This window comes from Corapipo altera, unplaced genomic scaffold, assembly GCF_003945725.1.
Source record: "Corapipo altera isolate COAL_440 unplaced genomic scaffold, ASM394572v1 77b, whole genome shotgun sequence".
In the NCBI taxonomy this organism is placed as follows: Eukaryota; Metazoa; Chordata; class Aves; order Passeriformes; family Pipridae; genus Corapipo; species Corapipo altera.
The window spans coordinates 824928-840810 of NW_020884933.1; the positions used below are offsets into that span (position 1 = coordinate 824928).

At 45.8% G+C, this 15883-nt stretch overlaps 1 protein-coding gene across 4 annotated transcripts in view; it reads right to left on the reverse strand.

The window, feature by feature from the left end:
* Positions 1 to 1694: 1694 nt before the first annotated feature.
* CTTNBP2NL (CTTNBP2 N-terminal like) overlaps positions 1695 to 15883 on the reverse strand; it is a 22967-nt gene continuing 8778 nt past the window's right edge. For 3 of the 4 annotated variants that reach the window (XM_027659858.1, XM_027659859.1, XM_027659857.1), the window contains exons 3-5: positions 8236 to 8466; positions 6494 to 6601; positions 4240 to 5721 (exon numbers count right to left, since the gene is read on the reverse strand). In XM_027659858.1, coding sequence (XP_027515659.1) covers positions 4240 to 5721; positions 6494 to 6601; positions 8236 to 8466 — 1821 coding nt within the window. Of the gene's footprint in view, positions 5722 to 6493; positions 6602 to 8235; positions 8467 to 15883 lie in introns of all 4 variants that reach the window. The other variant, XM_027659862.1, reaches the window with a different exon arrangement.

Genomic DNA, 15883 nt, shown 5'->3' on the forward strand with positions numbered 1-15883 from the left:
CCCTGCTCGGCCCTGAGCATCCTTGCCCGGCCCCGGGCTCCCCTGCCTGGCCCTGAGCTTCTTTGCCCTGTCCAGGCTGTACAGAGCATCTCTGCCCAGCCATGAGCATCCCTGGCCCTGGGTTCCCCTGTTCATCCCTGAGCATCCCTGACCAGTCCTGAGCTCTCCTGCCCAGCCCCAGGAGCGCTGGAAGCAGGGTGGGTGGGAGTCAGGGGCCCCAGCCCGGCACCACCGGCTGCAGGGATGGCTCAGGACGTGGCACCCAAGCCACAGCCCCACACCCAGCAGTGCCTGCGGCCGGCCTGCAGAGGGTGGCAAACCCCTGGGCCCCCTCCTTGTGCTACACAGACCTCCGGGTCCCCTCCTTACCCCACAAAAACCCCAGGACCCCTCCTCACCCCACAGGAGCCCGGGACTTCTCTCCTCACCCACACACGGAGGAACCGAGCTGGCATGGATGGGTTTTGGGGGATTAAGGGATGTCTTCTTCTAAAGGAACTGATGCCCTGTCTCCTGTGCAGAACTCAGGTGTGAGCAGGGACCAGGACCAGGACCAGGACCAGGTTCAGCTCATCCCACTGGACACAGGCTCCACGCTCACCCCAGCTGGGCTGGGACTGACGCCGTGCTCACCACGCGCACCGTGGCGTCGGAGGGACGAGGAACCAGCCTGGTGGTGTTTACCCAAGGCTTTGTCAGCATTCCAGGCTTGGGCAAGGACCTGCCACCGCTGGTGCTATAAAAAGCCATCAGGGCTGTGGCTGAGCCACACCAGCTCCCAGTTCCTGCCCGGGCAGGGCTCCTCACCTCCGGCTGCTTACGGGTAGGAAGCAGCGCTTGTTCGGTGGCTTTCGGCTGGTGCCACCATGGGCACAGCACTCTGGGGTGTCACCATGCCTGGAGAGATGAACAAAGAGCTTCTTCCCAGGCTGCTGCAAAACCTGTTCAGCTGAACTGATGTAAAGATAAGAAAACCAGGTCACTACCGAGGTGCACATTAGGGAGGCACAGAAGCCGTGGGCTCTTCCCTGTGGGTGGGAGGGGAGGCACCTGCAGCAGCTCTCCAGGGCAGAGAGGTGATGGTTCTCTGCATGGACACGCTGCATCCTGGGCAAAGGGGGTTTTTCCACAGCCTGGGCCTGTTCTGAGCTGGGTCACTCCCTGTGACAGGACTGAGCCACACTTCTCCGTGGCAGAGGGAATCTCCATGAGAAACTCTGCATCCTGCCTGAACAAATCAGCAGGGGACTGGCACATCCATTTCCTGCACATCCACTTCTTCCCCAGGTGTTTATTCATATAATACCCCAAAAGTGTTATCCATCCAATATCACAACACTGTGGCATAGAGGTACTGTAGGAAAACTGGTTTTACTTAGAAATACCTAAAAGGCAGAGTTGTGTGGAGAACCCAGAGCGTGCTGTGCCACCTGAAGCACACGGTGCCCCAGGGAACCTCCCAAATTACAGCACCAGCAGCTGCAGGTGGGGGGTGATGGAGGAGCCACACAGCCCAGGTAGCAGCAACAACTGCTCAGGACTTGCTCTACTCCCCAGAAATTTGCTTTCTTCTGATATTTCAGAGCCTCCATTAAAGCTCCAGGTCCCTGTCTGAGCACAGACACCCCGTTCTCACCACCAGGACTGTTTCCTGCTGGGCAGTCCCAACTCCAAACATCTCCTTAAGCAATTTGCACATCTTAAAAATAAAATCCTTTATTGATAATATGAATGTTTAACATGTTTAATGCCATCAGCTATAAAAATGATTAAAGACTTCAGCTTGGTACATTTGGCTTTACAAATTTACAAGTGTTAATGAATTAATACTAGTGTTATACATTTTGCACTTCATTATACTCCATTAGCCAGTGACAAACTCTGCAACAATGTCTGCTTAGGACTGATGTGAGTTAGAGAAGAAATATTTAGTTGCTTCCACACAGAATCTACATCAACAGTTAAATACTAACTCTAAATGTCTTACTGAATTAGTTGGATCCATTTTAATCCCTTGTGCTTAGTCTCTCTCAGAAGTTAGGCTACTAGCAAAAATACATTCTTTTGCATACCCCCTTCCCATATTATATTTCAGAAGAAACAGTACTCAGTGCATTTCCTATTAGACTTCATCATAATATCTCTCTCTCTAGAGCTATCAATAAAGGGGATAATACCAGTTAGATTAATGTAAAAGCAAAGAAACTCGTTAAAGCAGTGTATACAAAAGCCTCACTTTTGAATTGGAAGGGATACATGGGCCAAAATCCACCTGCCCATCCATTTTTACAGTTTCTCTCAGCAAGAGTTAAAAAAAAAAAATCTCCTGTGGATACTTAGTTAAAAAAGTAATAAATGTGCTTCCAAAAGAGTCACTGCCCATTTAGCTCTGGCTGCCTCTGTCCCTCTGCTGTTTGTGCACAGCCTGTTCCACTGGATTAGGAACAACAGCCTATAGGATCACAATTCAAAAGGCTGCTAAAGGTCTGTCCAAACCTCTGTTCTAGTCCAAACACCTGCCACAGTGTGTGGGGTCAGTCAGAGCAGCCCAGAGCTCTGCTGTCCCGTGGAACGAGGCTCAAAGCCTGAAGGAACCTCCCTGCCATGGCCACAAGTGCCTCCTCCCATGGCCCAGGGATCCTCCCCCCAACAGAGGTGTTTTGTCTAAGGAAATATTGAAAACTGGCAAAGGAGAAGGTGTCTCTGGCAGTGGGAAGCTGTGCTCTGTGTAAACACCACACTGCACCCAGGGAAGGGCTCTCAACGCCGAGCAGCAAGTCCAGGTTCTAAATTTAGGATCAGTTCCCATCCAACACCGGAGATCATTAACTCAGGGTCGTGCTCTCAGCCCCTGCCACTGATCTGTGGGGTTTCTCCTGTATTTCTCACCACAGTGACTCAGAAAACCACCGTGCTGTGCTGGCTGCTTTGCCTGCAGCAAATGTTTCTGCACAGGAACCAGCTGCTTTCTCCCCTCTCGGGCCCAAATGCTTTTTCACACTCATGATTTGCCTCAAACTTAGACAACTCCTCACTAAATGGTTTTTTTAATTGCCACATCTTCTTCCTATTAGGCAGGAGATCAGGAGTAGATAAAGATTTCCCTAATACACTGTGTGTTCAGTACATATGTGTGTGATATACCTACACATATATACATATTCATTTTCACAGCAGTCATGATTTGGTTCCATAATTGCAGCCAAGGAAAGCCAGCAAGATCCCAAAGCTAGTGGGTAAAATCCAGGTCAGTCAGACACAACTGACAGAGATGAGGAACAAAATTATTGCTTTTGTTTATAGTTGAAGATCCCATGTTACTGTGTTGCAAAAAAACTGCGTCATGTGGATTAGTGATTTTTTTTCAAGTAATAGTGAGATCTTTGTCAAGTAACAGAAAGATCCTTTTCTCAGAAGTTCTACACACAACAGTAGAATGCTTGAGGAGCTCAAAAATTCTGGGTGACACACCACAAACCAGAGTTTAGCCACTTAAAGCACACAGGCATCTCTGCAGAATGTGTGAGAGGAAAGCAAAAAGAACTATATGGACAAGAAATACTGTGAGAAAAAAAGTATCTGGGTTGTATTACAGCTACATTTTACCCCAAAAAACTCATGTGCTTCCTCAAATTAGCTGGGAGCTGTGTCCTGAAGGGCACAGCATGGCTGGCTGTGTTGGTTTGGTGGTCACCTTACAGAATTTGTAGTGTATTTGCTAACTTCTTGTAGCAAATGGAAAGAATTCAAAAGAAAGAATTCAAAAAGTGTTGGTTTCAACATTCAGGACTCAGAAGGATTTGTTTCTGCAGCTAGATGGTCCCCTCCTCACCTTTTCCCGAGAATCACATTCATATTGCAGGCTTAGTTCAGGCACTTTTATAAAATGTTCATCTGGAGTAAAAAGTCTGCAAAAAAATCTTTTTCTGCATAATTTAAAAGTAGCATTTCAGTCCCATTAGAGGTTGACAGGTCCCACCATACGATTATGGTTCTCTCTAATGATTTGACTGTTGCCATGAGATGTTTGGAGGCTACTGTATAGCTGTAGTTAAGGTTTCTTCATAAACAAAAATATTTTCCTACCTATTAAAAAAAAAAAAAAAAGGAAAAAATATACTAAATGCTTTATACAGACAGAATCTGCTACTATGGAAATAAATAACATGGAGTGGAAAAAACAGTGTCTTAGCTCCAGGGTGCTGAGCTGTGGAATGTCACATTCCCAGTTTCTGGAGACTAGCTGCTGGTTGGCAGGAGGATCTCCAGGTCTTTGCCATTTGACACGACAGCGTTGTTGGAGCAGCTGCTTGCCACGTCCATGGGGGCACCCAGGGGGGACGCCTGGGCAGGGGTTTTGGGGAGAGGAGCAGGAGCAGCAGGTGACTGAGCCAGGCCAGGCTTCTTCGGAGGGATGGGCGGAGGGTTCCCCCTCTCTGCTCTAGGAATGGTCGGCGACTTAATCCCAGGAGACAACGGGCTGAGCGGGCTGGACACCTTGACAGGGCTGGGGGAGTGCCCAGACTCGGCTTTGGGGCTCCCAGCACTGGCCAGGGTTCGGTAGTCCGTGCCAAAGGGGGAGCTGTTGGGGGAGACGGGTTTGATGGGGCCCTGCTGGCTGGTGAACCTGGAGAGCACCTGAGTGACCGTGTTGCGGGCCAGCTGCTTGGCTGCTGAGTTGTCTGCCAGGGTGGGGGACAGGTCCCGGGAGGGGGGGCTCTGCAGCCCACTGGACTGATGGTCCTGCTCCGCCTGGGACTGGAACTTGTGCCTGGCTGCGTGGAAGCGCTGGTTGATGCCCACCTGGTAGGAGGACTGGTAGCCAGGGCTGCTGGCCGAGGCTCCCACCAAGCGTTTGGTCAGCACCGGTGAGGAGCAGGGAGAAGGTGTCAGGGAGGACCCAGCTGTGCTGCTGGGAGACAGGGACACCCCCCCAGAAGGGTGCTGGGACATCAGGGGCACCGGTGACTCCGTTCTTACGGGAGAACTCCCGTTCTCCACCGCGCTTTCCGAGGCTGCACCAGCAGATCTCTCCCTCTGAACCTGGCTCTCTGCGGGGTGTGTCTGCAGGGGCTCCCCACCTGCCTGCCCATCCGGGTCACAATGCCCATTGGATTTTGCATAGGAGTGAACTGGTGCAGAGGGGCTGGGAAACATGCTGTGAACAGCTTTGCTTGTGCTGGCAGGGTTTGCCCTCTCTGCCTGCAGACACTCGGTCTGGCAAGACACAGACTTCACCGGGGGACTGTCGGTTGTGACACCTCTGGACGTCACCGAGGGGCTCGGCTGCAAAGGCTCAGAGGGACTGTGCTCCTGCTGAGAAGCCTCCAGCTCTTTCAGGGCTTTCTTCAGACATTCCACCTCTTCTTTGAGTGCTTTCGTACGGTTTTCTTCTCTGTTCAGCTTGGCTTTCAGCTGCTCCCTTTCAATGTCGAACTCCGAGAGCTGCTTTTCGACCTGTGCTTCCATCTGCAAACCCCGCTTCCTCTTGGCTGCCAGCTCCTCTTCCAGCTTGCTCACCTTACTCTTCTCCTTTTCCAATTTCAAGCTCAGTTCTGCTGTCTTCTGCCCCTCCTCAGCTGCTTTGGCAGTGGCTTTCTTGCACTCCACTACAAGCATGGAAGACAGTTGCTTGTGGCGTGCCCTCTCCTCCTCCAGCTGGCTTGACAGCTTCTTCTGCTCTTTCTCAAACTTTTTCACTTGGGATTTTTCAAACTCCACCTGCAAATTAAGAACAAAAGAGATTCTAAGGGAACCTTAAAGCCTTGAAGGATAATGCCCCAAAAAGGAACAGGGTTAACTGTGTATCTTGGAGAAATCACACGGTAAAAGATGGCAATGGCTAAGAAAGAGGTTCTTGCCCCAGGAAGCTGCAAAACAGTCTGGAATGACTCAGCTTGCACGTACTAAGAATTATTACTTACTAGTAGTTTTATCATGTATGAAATTCAATTGACCTTTAGTGAGATATACACCCAGCCTGCCATGCACTGATGGAACAAGCGAGCCAGAGCAAAGCCTCCTTCCACCTCATTTACTACTTTGTCAGTTTGCCTTTTAAAGGCATTTAGGCTTTAAAATGCTGATGTGTTATGTGTGCTTAATAAAGGCAGCAGCGCTGGAGTAACTGAAAAACAGTGGCTTAAATATTTATTAGCATCTCTGAATAACACCCCCAGGAGATCTCTCATGACTTATTCTGAATTTTGAGCACACAGAGCACCACCAATTGTAAGTTCAGCCCTGTTCTTTGAGCACTCCTCAGATTTCAGGCTGAAGGAAGATCTGATTGCCTATTAAAAGCTTTTAGCACTGCTCAGCCACCGAAACGCCCTGAGAAATTAAGGTTGTTTTTCAGAGCAAAACGATAAAAGCCAGGAGTGCCTTAGAGAGGGAGGTTCCTGCTACTCTTTCAACACATCCCTGAGGGGTTCAGCACCCAGGAGCTCGGGGGTTTCTGTGGGCTGGGTAATCAGCAGCTCCCAAACTGTACCTGCTGGGTGAGCCGCTCCCGCTCCTTCTCCAGCATGTAGGTGACATCATCCCCCTCGGCCGTGTCCTGGGCGTGCCGCTGCCTCTCCTCCTCCAGGTCCAGGATCACCTGCCAAACAAACACCAGGGGATGCCCAGCTGTGCTTACAAGCAGGGAGAGATCAGCACAGACATTCACACGCGTCCAAAGCCACAGGGAATGACACACGGGAGCAACCACCGCGGGCTCAGACACCCAAATTCAACTCAAAGTCACATTTTTGGACAGGCTCAATGCTATGTTGTTACCTGGTCTAACCGAGTCAGTTTGTGAAAGAAGACAGGAAAATGTCACACTGCATCTATCTTCACATCTTCATTTTATTATTAAATTTTATTAATTTATTATTTTATTATATATTATAATTATTTTATTATTAAATACCTGAATTGCTTCTCCTCCACGCTGTGGAACAGCCTTGAGAGGTTCCTGTTATGAACATTCCCATCCCAGAAGGGCTGGGGTTGGAAGGGCCCTCTGGAGACCACCTAGTCCAACCCTCTTGCCAAAGCAGGTTCACCTGCAGCAGGTTGCACAGATCACATCCAGGAGGGGTTTGGATACCTCCAGAGGAGGAGACTCCCCAGCCTCTCTGGGCAGCCTGTTCCAGTGCACTGCCACCCTCAAAATACATCAGTTTTTCCTCATATTCAGATGGAACTCCCTGTATTTCAGTCTGTGCCTGTTGTGCCTTGAAACTCAGAATTTCCTGGCAGGACCATCAATACAAACCCCAGCAGGAGCAGAGGTGCTGCATCCAGGGGACACAGCAGTGACAGGACAGTCCTTGCTGTGGTTCCAGCAGTAATTCCCACACAGGCTTTTCCCCAGTGCCTTACAGGGATTTGAGGACTCCAGTGCCAAGTTTATTTTAAAGAACATTAATTTGTTCCTCCACTTAAGAGCAAGATGAGCTCTTGAAATGAAACTGCTTCCCATAAGGACCCAGTTAAGGAGCTCCTTCAGCTTTAACGCTGAATTACATGAATAATTGAAATTCTATTAACTCAACAAAAAAAACAAAACACCCAGAATACAAACTTTCCAAGAGGATCTGCTGCATCTCATCACCAAAACTCTGAGCTCTCCCAGCACTTGCTCAACCTGAATTTAGCAGCTCCTCCTCAGCAGTTCCTCAGAAGCTCCGTCTTCTTGAAATTTAAGCTTCCAAATAATGTTTATATATCATTAAGTATATAAGGGAGATTTTCACAGAAGGAGACAGGAAGAACAGAAGGAGAAGGGAAAAAATATCTGATTTTAATAGTATGATTTAATTAGATATTTGGCTGAAAAGTGAACCACAGCCTTGCTGTCACTTCCAGAGGCTTCTATTTCTGTGGAATTATGTGAACCAAGGACTATATTGCTGTCAACATGCATTAAAACTATGCCTGAAGAATAACAGGTGCTTCATTAAAGAGGCCAAATAGCATGGAAAATACTTCTGGTCACTCCATACTTCCTTAGGGAAGCACAAGGAGGTGCTGTCCCATAACTACCTGGCACCAGCTCTTCAACAACCACTCACTACAAGCCACAAGCAGAACAGTGACTTTCTGCTGAGAATTCCATCTTCCAGAAACCCTTTCCTACATTTTGGGAAGCACTACACCCTCCCAGCTGTAAGCTAGTTCCTTTTTGGACTGTCCCAACAAAAACATCTTGTGTGTGCTTGAGATCTTATTTGAAGCAAAACCTACCTTTCTGTGTCTGCTTTCTGCAGCAGCCAGCTGGGATAACATTCTTTCCTGCATGTTCTTGCAATGTTTCATCACCACTTTCAAAATAGATAAAGGATTGGAGCATACAGGTTGTTTTTCACCATGATTCCCCTCTTTCAGGGTCTCAAAATCCCTCTGCAAAGCCATCAGTGGGTCGCTGATGTTGTACTTGCCATAGCGTTCCTCGATGAACGTGTCTCTGTGCTGGGCCTGCAACACAAAAACAAATTTGCATTTTAATATCCTTGAAGCAAAAAAAAAAAACCAAACCAAACAAAAACAAGCTAAAGAAGGAAGCATTTTGTAGTTAATATTCCTCTCTCTCTGTTTTCCACTTAGAGATAAAGAGAACTCCACACAGTCTGATTCATATCCTGTTATCTGCTATAAGAATAGGAGCATTCAGACAGGAAAAAACACAAGTGTCATGTTAAAGGTTAACAGGCAGGAGAGTAATTCATAAAACAAAGGGGTCTACCTGAAAGGTAGCACAGCCCATGCCACTGAAAAAAAAAAAGTCCACCTGGACCTTCTGATCACATCAATAACAAAGGGACAAACACTCTGATCAAATTAATACCACGAGAAGGTAAGTGTAGGGCAAGGACAATAATCCTGCTATCATCAGAAGGGGTTTTTAAGCTGTTAAGTTTAAGGTTTCAGCTGGGCCCCAAGCTAATAAAAATGCTCATTAATACATTTAAAATGGGCAATATACCTCAAGTGTTGTGCTGTGTCCAGCTCTGGCCCATCACTGCAAGAAAGACACTGAGGGGCTGGAGCGTGTCCAGGGGAAGGGATGGAGCTGGGAAGGGGCTGGAAAAGGGGCTGGAGCAGCAGGAGCAGCTGAGGGGGCTGGGGGGGCTCAGCCTGGAGAAAAGGAGGCTCAGGGGGGACCTTCTGGCTCTGCAACCCCCTGACAGGAGGGGGGGCCGGGAGGGGTTGGGCTCTGCTCCAGGGAACAAGGGACAGGAGGAGAGGGAACAGCCTCCAGCTGTGCCAGGGGAGGGTCAGGTTGGACACCAGGAGGAATTTCCTCCTGGAAAGGGTGGTCAGACATTGGAAGGGGCTGCCCAGGGAGGTGGTGGAGTCCCCATCCCTGGAGGTGTCCAAGGAAGGACTGGACATGGCCCTCAGTGCTCTGGGCTGGGGGACAAGGTGGTGTTGGGTCATCATCCTGGAGGTCTTTTCCAACCCTAACGATTTTATGAAAAGCTGGTGGTTTCCCACTAATAAAGGCAATGAAATCTAGAATATGGAAGTAAAGCCAGCTCTGGCTTGGATCAGATGCACAGCTGGGCACCTCCCCACTTCACAACTACTCTCCAGGTGAGACACCTGGAGTGGTTTTTGTAAATGTTCTCATTCCCACAGCTGGAACAGAAGCAAACCCACACTACTCAGCCTGAAATAAGCCCTGGGGAGGTTAGAAAAAGCATGTGCTTGATTAACTTCTCACTGTCCCTGTTGAACAGTGATTTTTAACCAAGTGGCCCCAGACAAACAAGAAATAAAGGAAAATCTTGCTTAAAAACAGTATCTCCACAATACATTCAGTCTCCAAACATCCTCATACCACAGCTACCTGCCATGGCCATCACTTACATTCCACAACTGCGTGAAAGCAAAGAAGGTAAGAACCAACTCCTGCTCAATAAAAGATTTAATCATTTACTGTCTCATCAGTGAAAGAAGCAGTTTGTGTGGTTTCCTTGACTGTGTCACCATCAAAGAATTTCGTGTTGAGCAATTAAAGAGTTTCATTCTTGCCAGAGCCTATAAATCCATGAATTGTTAATAAAATCCTTAATGTTCTCATCCAGACTAAACAGAGTTTAGTTTCTCAAGAAGCAAGACAGGACTGATGAGGTTTCTTTGGTGACATGTAAGAATTGAGACGACTCACATGTACCAGGCTCCACATTTACAGTGTTTAATGGTTGGACTCGATGAGCTCAGATGTCTTTTCCAACCCAAATGATTATGAATCAGCCATTCCATCTGGAAATCTGTTTGTTAGGATACCAATAAGCTTATCCTACTGAATGATTACTGTGAAGTTCTGAAAACTAAACAGAACTTCATAAACACCCAGATATTAAAGTATTATCTGCATGTTTACCACCACGATAAGAAACCACGTGAAAACAGATATTTATGCAACAAAAGACACAGGAGGGAAAACAGTTCTAGATACAAAAGAGCCCTCAGAGCTGTCCTGGCTGGGAGAAACATAATCATTGCTTTCTACTGAAGTGGTTCTGGGCTTTGTGAAAACCTGTGACTCTTTCACTGTGGGATTCTGAGCATTTGTGAAAAACTGGGACTGTTTTATTCCCACGTGTACCACTGACAGCACAACCCCGTGCCCAGCAGAGCTGCTGCACCTGCCAGGGAATAACACCTTCCAAATCCCAGGTTTAACTTGGATTCCTCTGGATCCACATTGTCTCCTAAGGACTGGTTACCATGACAATTCACACCTTTCCTTTGCCATATAAATGGCTCTGTTCTGTTCTGCACTGGCACGTTTTTTAGTGAGGCCACACATGTGGGTTTTCCTCTGCACGAGTTCCCTGCAGCACTGCAAGGCAGGAGTGAGTTCTAGTGCCTTTTAACCACAGTGTGTTTAATTTAGAACAAACTTCAGCACGTTCAAGCAGCCCAGCACTGTGTGACCCACAAGAGGCTTCTGATCCAAGCTGCACTTTTCCTGCCAGGGCACACAAATGACATGTTTTTGCCTCCAAACAAACGCTACCTGTACTTTTATCAGATGTGCTTCACCTTTCTGCTCCCAGGCAGAGCACAAACAGCAACTAAACCATCTCAAATCGAGCACAGCAGCTTTCCAGAGCTAGTAGAGGGCTCCAAGCAGCATCCCCACAGAAGCCCTGACTCTGCTGATGGTGTGAATGGCACAGAGCTGGCACAGGGTGGAAAACAAAGCTCCCAGCTCTGAATGCAGAGCCAGCCCGTGCCAGCCTCGCTGGGCACTTCCCCAGAAACCCCTTCAGGGAACAGGACTGGCAAACTGTCCCCCATTTCTCATGGGGCTGCACAAGGGCATCTTTCAGATAGCACAGACTGAGCCTGGCTCAAATGAAAAGGCAGCTCAGAAGCCAGGACTTCTTGGAATGGCTGTTTCCTGATGTCCCAGTATCAAAAATGCAAATATTTCACTTGAGCATACAAGGGCTGTAGTCACAGAGCCATGGAATACCCAGAGTTGGAAAGGACCCACAAGGATCATTGAGTCCAACTCTTGGACCTGCATTTTAAGGTGCAACCATGTGAGTGGCATGAAAAAAATTAATAAAGCCAACTTCTGCTCTCCAAGGGAGAAGTGTTTGCACTGCCTTGACAAAAGGTAGAAAAAATGAAAGCAAAATACTTTTATTTGCATATCTCCTCCATAATCAAACCCAATTAGGGACATTCATCCTGTTTGGAGCTGGGGTTTAACCCCTGCAGTAAACAACCACAGAGGAACAGCTCACACTCACAGAAACCCCTCCCTCTCTATCAGCAATACCCATCAGGAACTGTGGATACCTTTGATCAGAGCTCCAGATATTGTTCTAACTTTACATAATGAAAAAAAAAGAGAGGAAGGAAAAGATCAGCCCAGGAAATGGGAGGGCAATCCTGGATAATGGGGCAGCCCTGGTTTAATGAATCACAGGAAAAAACTACAGGCTGGGTTTTTTTAGGTTTTTTTGGTTTGTTTTTTTTTTTTTTTTCCAGGAACAGGGAATCTTCAGTTTTTCTGAAGAATTTATAAAAATGACTCAGTGAAACCTCAGTATAAGTGTGGAGGGAATTTCTACGTGACTCAAGCTTTAAAAAGCTTGTAAATATAAATTAGAATGTCCATCCAGCTGGCCTAATTGCCTGGACAGATGAGCTTAATCCCAACTCATCCCAGTGCTGGTCATTCCACAACCACACAGGAACATGGGAGAGACCCTTCCAAAGGCCACCAGTGTTTCAACAGTGTAATAAACAAACCTTGCTTTTACCAGGCAAGTTCTTCCTAATAAAATCTCAAAGAACTGGGATTAAGGTGTGTCCCCCTCCATTTTTTGCAACACTGGAGGTGTAACCAAAGCCCTGTTTTCCTCTGCTCCTCACAGCACTGATCCCTGTTGAATTTAGTGGGATGGTTTATTTCCTGCCTGGGAAAGAACAAGTAGTTCTTCCTTGCTACTCTGAGCAATTAAGTGTTTTCCTGCACTGGCATGACAAACAGATGAGACTATCATAACATTAAGAGCTTTCTCAAGTCCAGCTATTCTTCTTTAATAGCCAGTAGAGCATAAACACTTAATTAAAGTTGTCTAGACTAGGAAAAGTCTTAACCAGGTCATCCTACACCGACCACATCTCGTTTGCAAAAACAAACCCAGTGCTTTGGCATTTGGGCCACCGTGCACTTGGGAATGCAAACAGGGATTTTTTTGCAGAGCAGTCACCAAAAATCATCGAGGCAGCTCTTTGAAAATGAAGTCACAGGGCCATAATAGGCAGAGGTTGTTTTATACAGGTGTGGAAGTGTCACAGAGTGACTCGTGCTCCTCGCTGAGACAACTGTGCAGCTCAACTTCTCCATCACTGGAGGACTCAAGTACAAACATCTCCAACAATTGGGATTTTGTCCTGTCTGAACTGGAGTTCAGTCTTAAATACAGTTGTTCAACTTTCAAAACAGAAGGAACTTGATGATGGAAGAGAAATATTCTGTTAGTGAGCCCAAAACTTAGATCTCAGATCTCACTGTCAACCTAGTGAAACACAGAGATCCACAGGAAAACAGGCTTTGATAATAAGGAAATAAGTTTCCAAAATGCATTGTTAACTTAGGGGTGGAAAATTTCCTCTGGATCAGAGATGACATATATACTCCCAACAGCAGCAACTGTGCTTTGAAAGAAGATGAAATCCTCTGCAACTGTATGATCTCCTATTTTAGCATCTCCACCTGTACCATATCTCCAATATTCAGTTGAGAATTTCCTATCAAAACACTCCAACTCCTGAAGCAATTAAATGGATTACTCAGCAGTTTTGAAGACTAATAAACTGCCCTTCTCCCAACAGGAAAAGAAGATAACATTTAAGCTTGGGCTGCTTTTAAAAAAGGAAGCAGCCACGGACATCAAGTGCTCTTAAAAATAACACTGCAGATGATTGGAAGAATTAGGCAACAGCAGAGAGGGTTCCATGTGAAACTGGCTGGCTTTGAGCTCCAGTCTGGGTGATGGACCACTGTTAGTCCATTTGGGAAGAGATAATTCTGATTTTATGGAGCAGAAGCAATATCTGACCCAACTGACGAGATATTTCCCATGCAGGCAAAGCAAAGGCTTCGTTTTCTTAGGAAAAAGCTACAATTTCCTCTTGGGATTTCTAGACTGGTTTGGGACGAATGTTTCCCATAACCTATTTCTGTAGGATTTTTGTTAATAAAAGATTTCCTTTTACTGAAACCTTGTTTATGTGACAGCGTTTTCTCCCTGCATTCAATAATCTTTACGACTTGCTTTACTGGAACATCAAACAGGGAATTTCCAAGACTTTGTTTCAAGTATTTTTTGGACACAATGTAGAGAATTCCTCCTGCCTGTAATTTCAGAGTTCATCAGCACAAGGCAAACACACTGTTAATTAACTGTAGCTACTGTGTATGCAGTTCTCCAGTAATAATTTGCACAGAAGTTCCTCCTTCATGCAGCAGAGAGTGGAATAATCTTTAAATAGCTTCTTGCTGCCTTGAACTTCCTTATTAGCTTCTCTCCCCAGAGACAGATATTGGGAATAAAGACAGGCTGAGGTCACAGCAACCACTGACAGAGAGAAGGGAAATGGGGGTGGGGACCACTTGCTTTGCCCAAAAATAAATGTCAAAAAATGCTGGAGTGGGATTCCCAGTGTTGCTTTAGCTCCAGCTCTGCAGCAAGAGCCACAAAGCAAACTGCTCCAATGCAGCTTCTGTCTTAATTGCCATCATTATACCAAGTGAACAAACCAGATAAACGAGAGCTGCCCACTTTTAACACATGCAGGGCCTGTTATCAGCTTTGAAGAAGACGTGGAGTTTTCTTAGGAAATGTCAAAAGAGCATAAAATTGCAGTTTCTTTCTCTGGGAGCTTCTGGTGCAGTGTGTAAAGCCTGGCTGTGCCCAGCTCCCAGTGGTGCAGGGATGGCACCGTGCTCAGGAACTGCACCTTGGTCACCCCTGAAACAGGGAGCCCAACGACACCCCCAGAGCTGAAATTCCGAGCAGGAGCCATTCCAGAGTGGGAACCATTCCCACACCTCTCTGCTCCCTCCTCCTGCACCTTCCTGGGCACTGAGGAGGTGAGGAAAATCAGGGTTTTTTTTTGAAAGATCCTGGCAAACTGTGCTGCTTCCAGCAAGGAATAAACAAAAAACTCCCCTGAAGCTGCAAGAAAAGCTGTGAGGAAGGGCTGCATTCCAGCAGGACAGCACCCCTGGGAATGCTGCTCCATGGAAGCTGCTTTCCAAGTGATGCAAAAGCCCAATTTGCCCCATCTGTAAAAGATTTAGCAGCATCTGCAGCAAGGTTTTGTATTACTGAGCTTTCCTTTCTATTTAAACAAGAGGTAGGCTTCAGGTTTTGAAACTGCTCTGTAAACCGAGTTTCTAAATCCACTGACAAAGGAACACTTAATTTTGCAGTGCATTAATATTGCTTCAGAGTGAATCACTGAACTCAGGAGCAGAGAGATGAACACCAGCTCCCAGCCATTAACACAAAATAGTTTCTATCCCAGTGTCAACTGCCTGAGGCCTCATTAACATAAAAGAAAAAGCCAGAAAGCTGTTTCCTGTTTTCTAAAAGTAAACAGAACTTCAGTTCTAATGTATGGAAAATTCTCTTTAAAGAGCAGGGGAGGGCAGGGAACAAAGTGCTCTAACACAGCACTAGAGATCCATTTAAATATTGAATTGTTTCCAGTCGTGGTGTGCTATTTCAGAAGATGAACCTGTGGTTCCTGCAATCCTTTCCACACAGCAATGAGGACTCAGAGCCTAACTCTTGGTATTATGCAACTCTCTGACAGCATCTGGGGTTTTTTGGATGATATAAACACAATTATAGCTACAGGAAAAGGAGCACAATAAGAAGTGAGACTTAAGGTCTGTTCCAACACTGAGATTTATGTAGTGGACAGGAAGCTACTTTCAGGCAAAAAAAAAAAAAAAAGGTGGGTTATTTTTTCCTCCAAAGAAATTTTAAAATAGAGGAAGCAAACTGAAGCACTGGGAAAGGGTATTTTGAACACAGTAAACTTGTTCACTTTATACAAGTATAACTGAATACTAATATTTTTATTTTTTCAATATATTTTATATGAAAATACATATTTTATATTGAAATATATAATATATTGAAATATGTAAATATTGAAATATATAAAATATTGAAATATATAAAATATTGAAATATATATAAAATATTGAAATATATATAAAATATTGAAATATATAAAATATTGAAATATATATAAAATATTGAAATATATATAAAATATTGAAATATATAAAATATTGAAATATATATAAAATATTGAAATATATATAAAATATTGAAATATATAA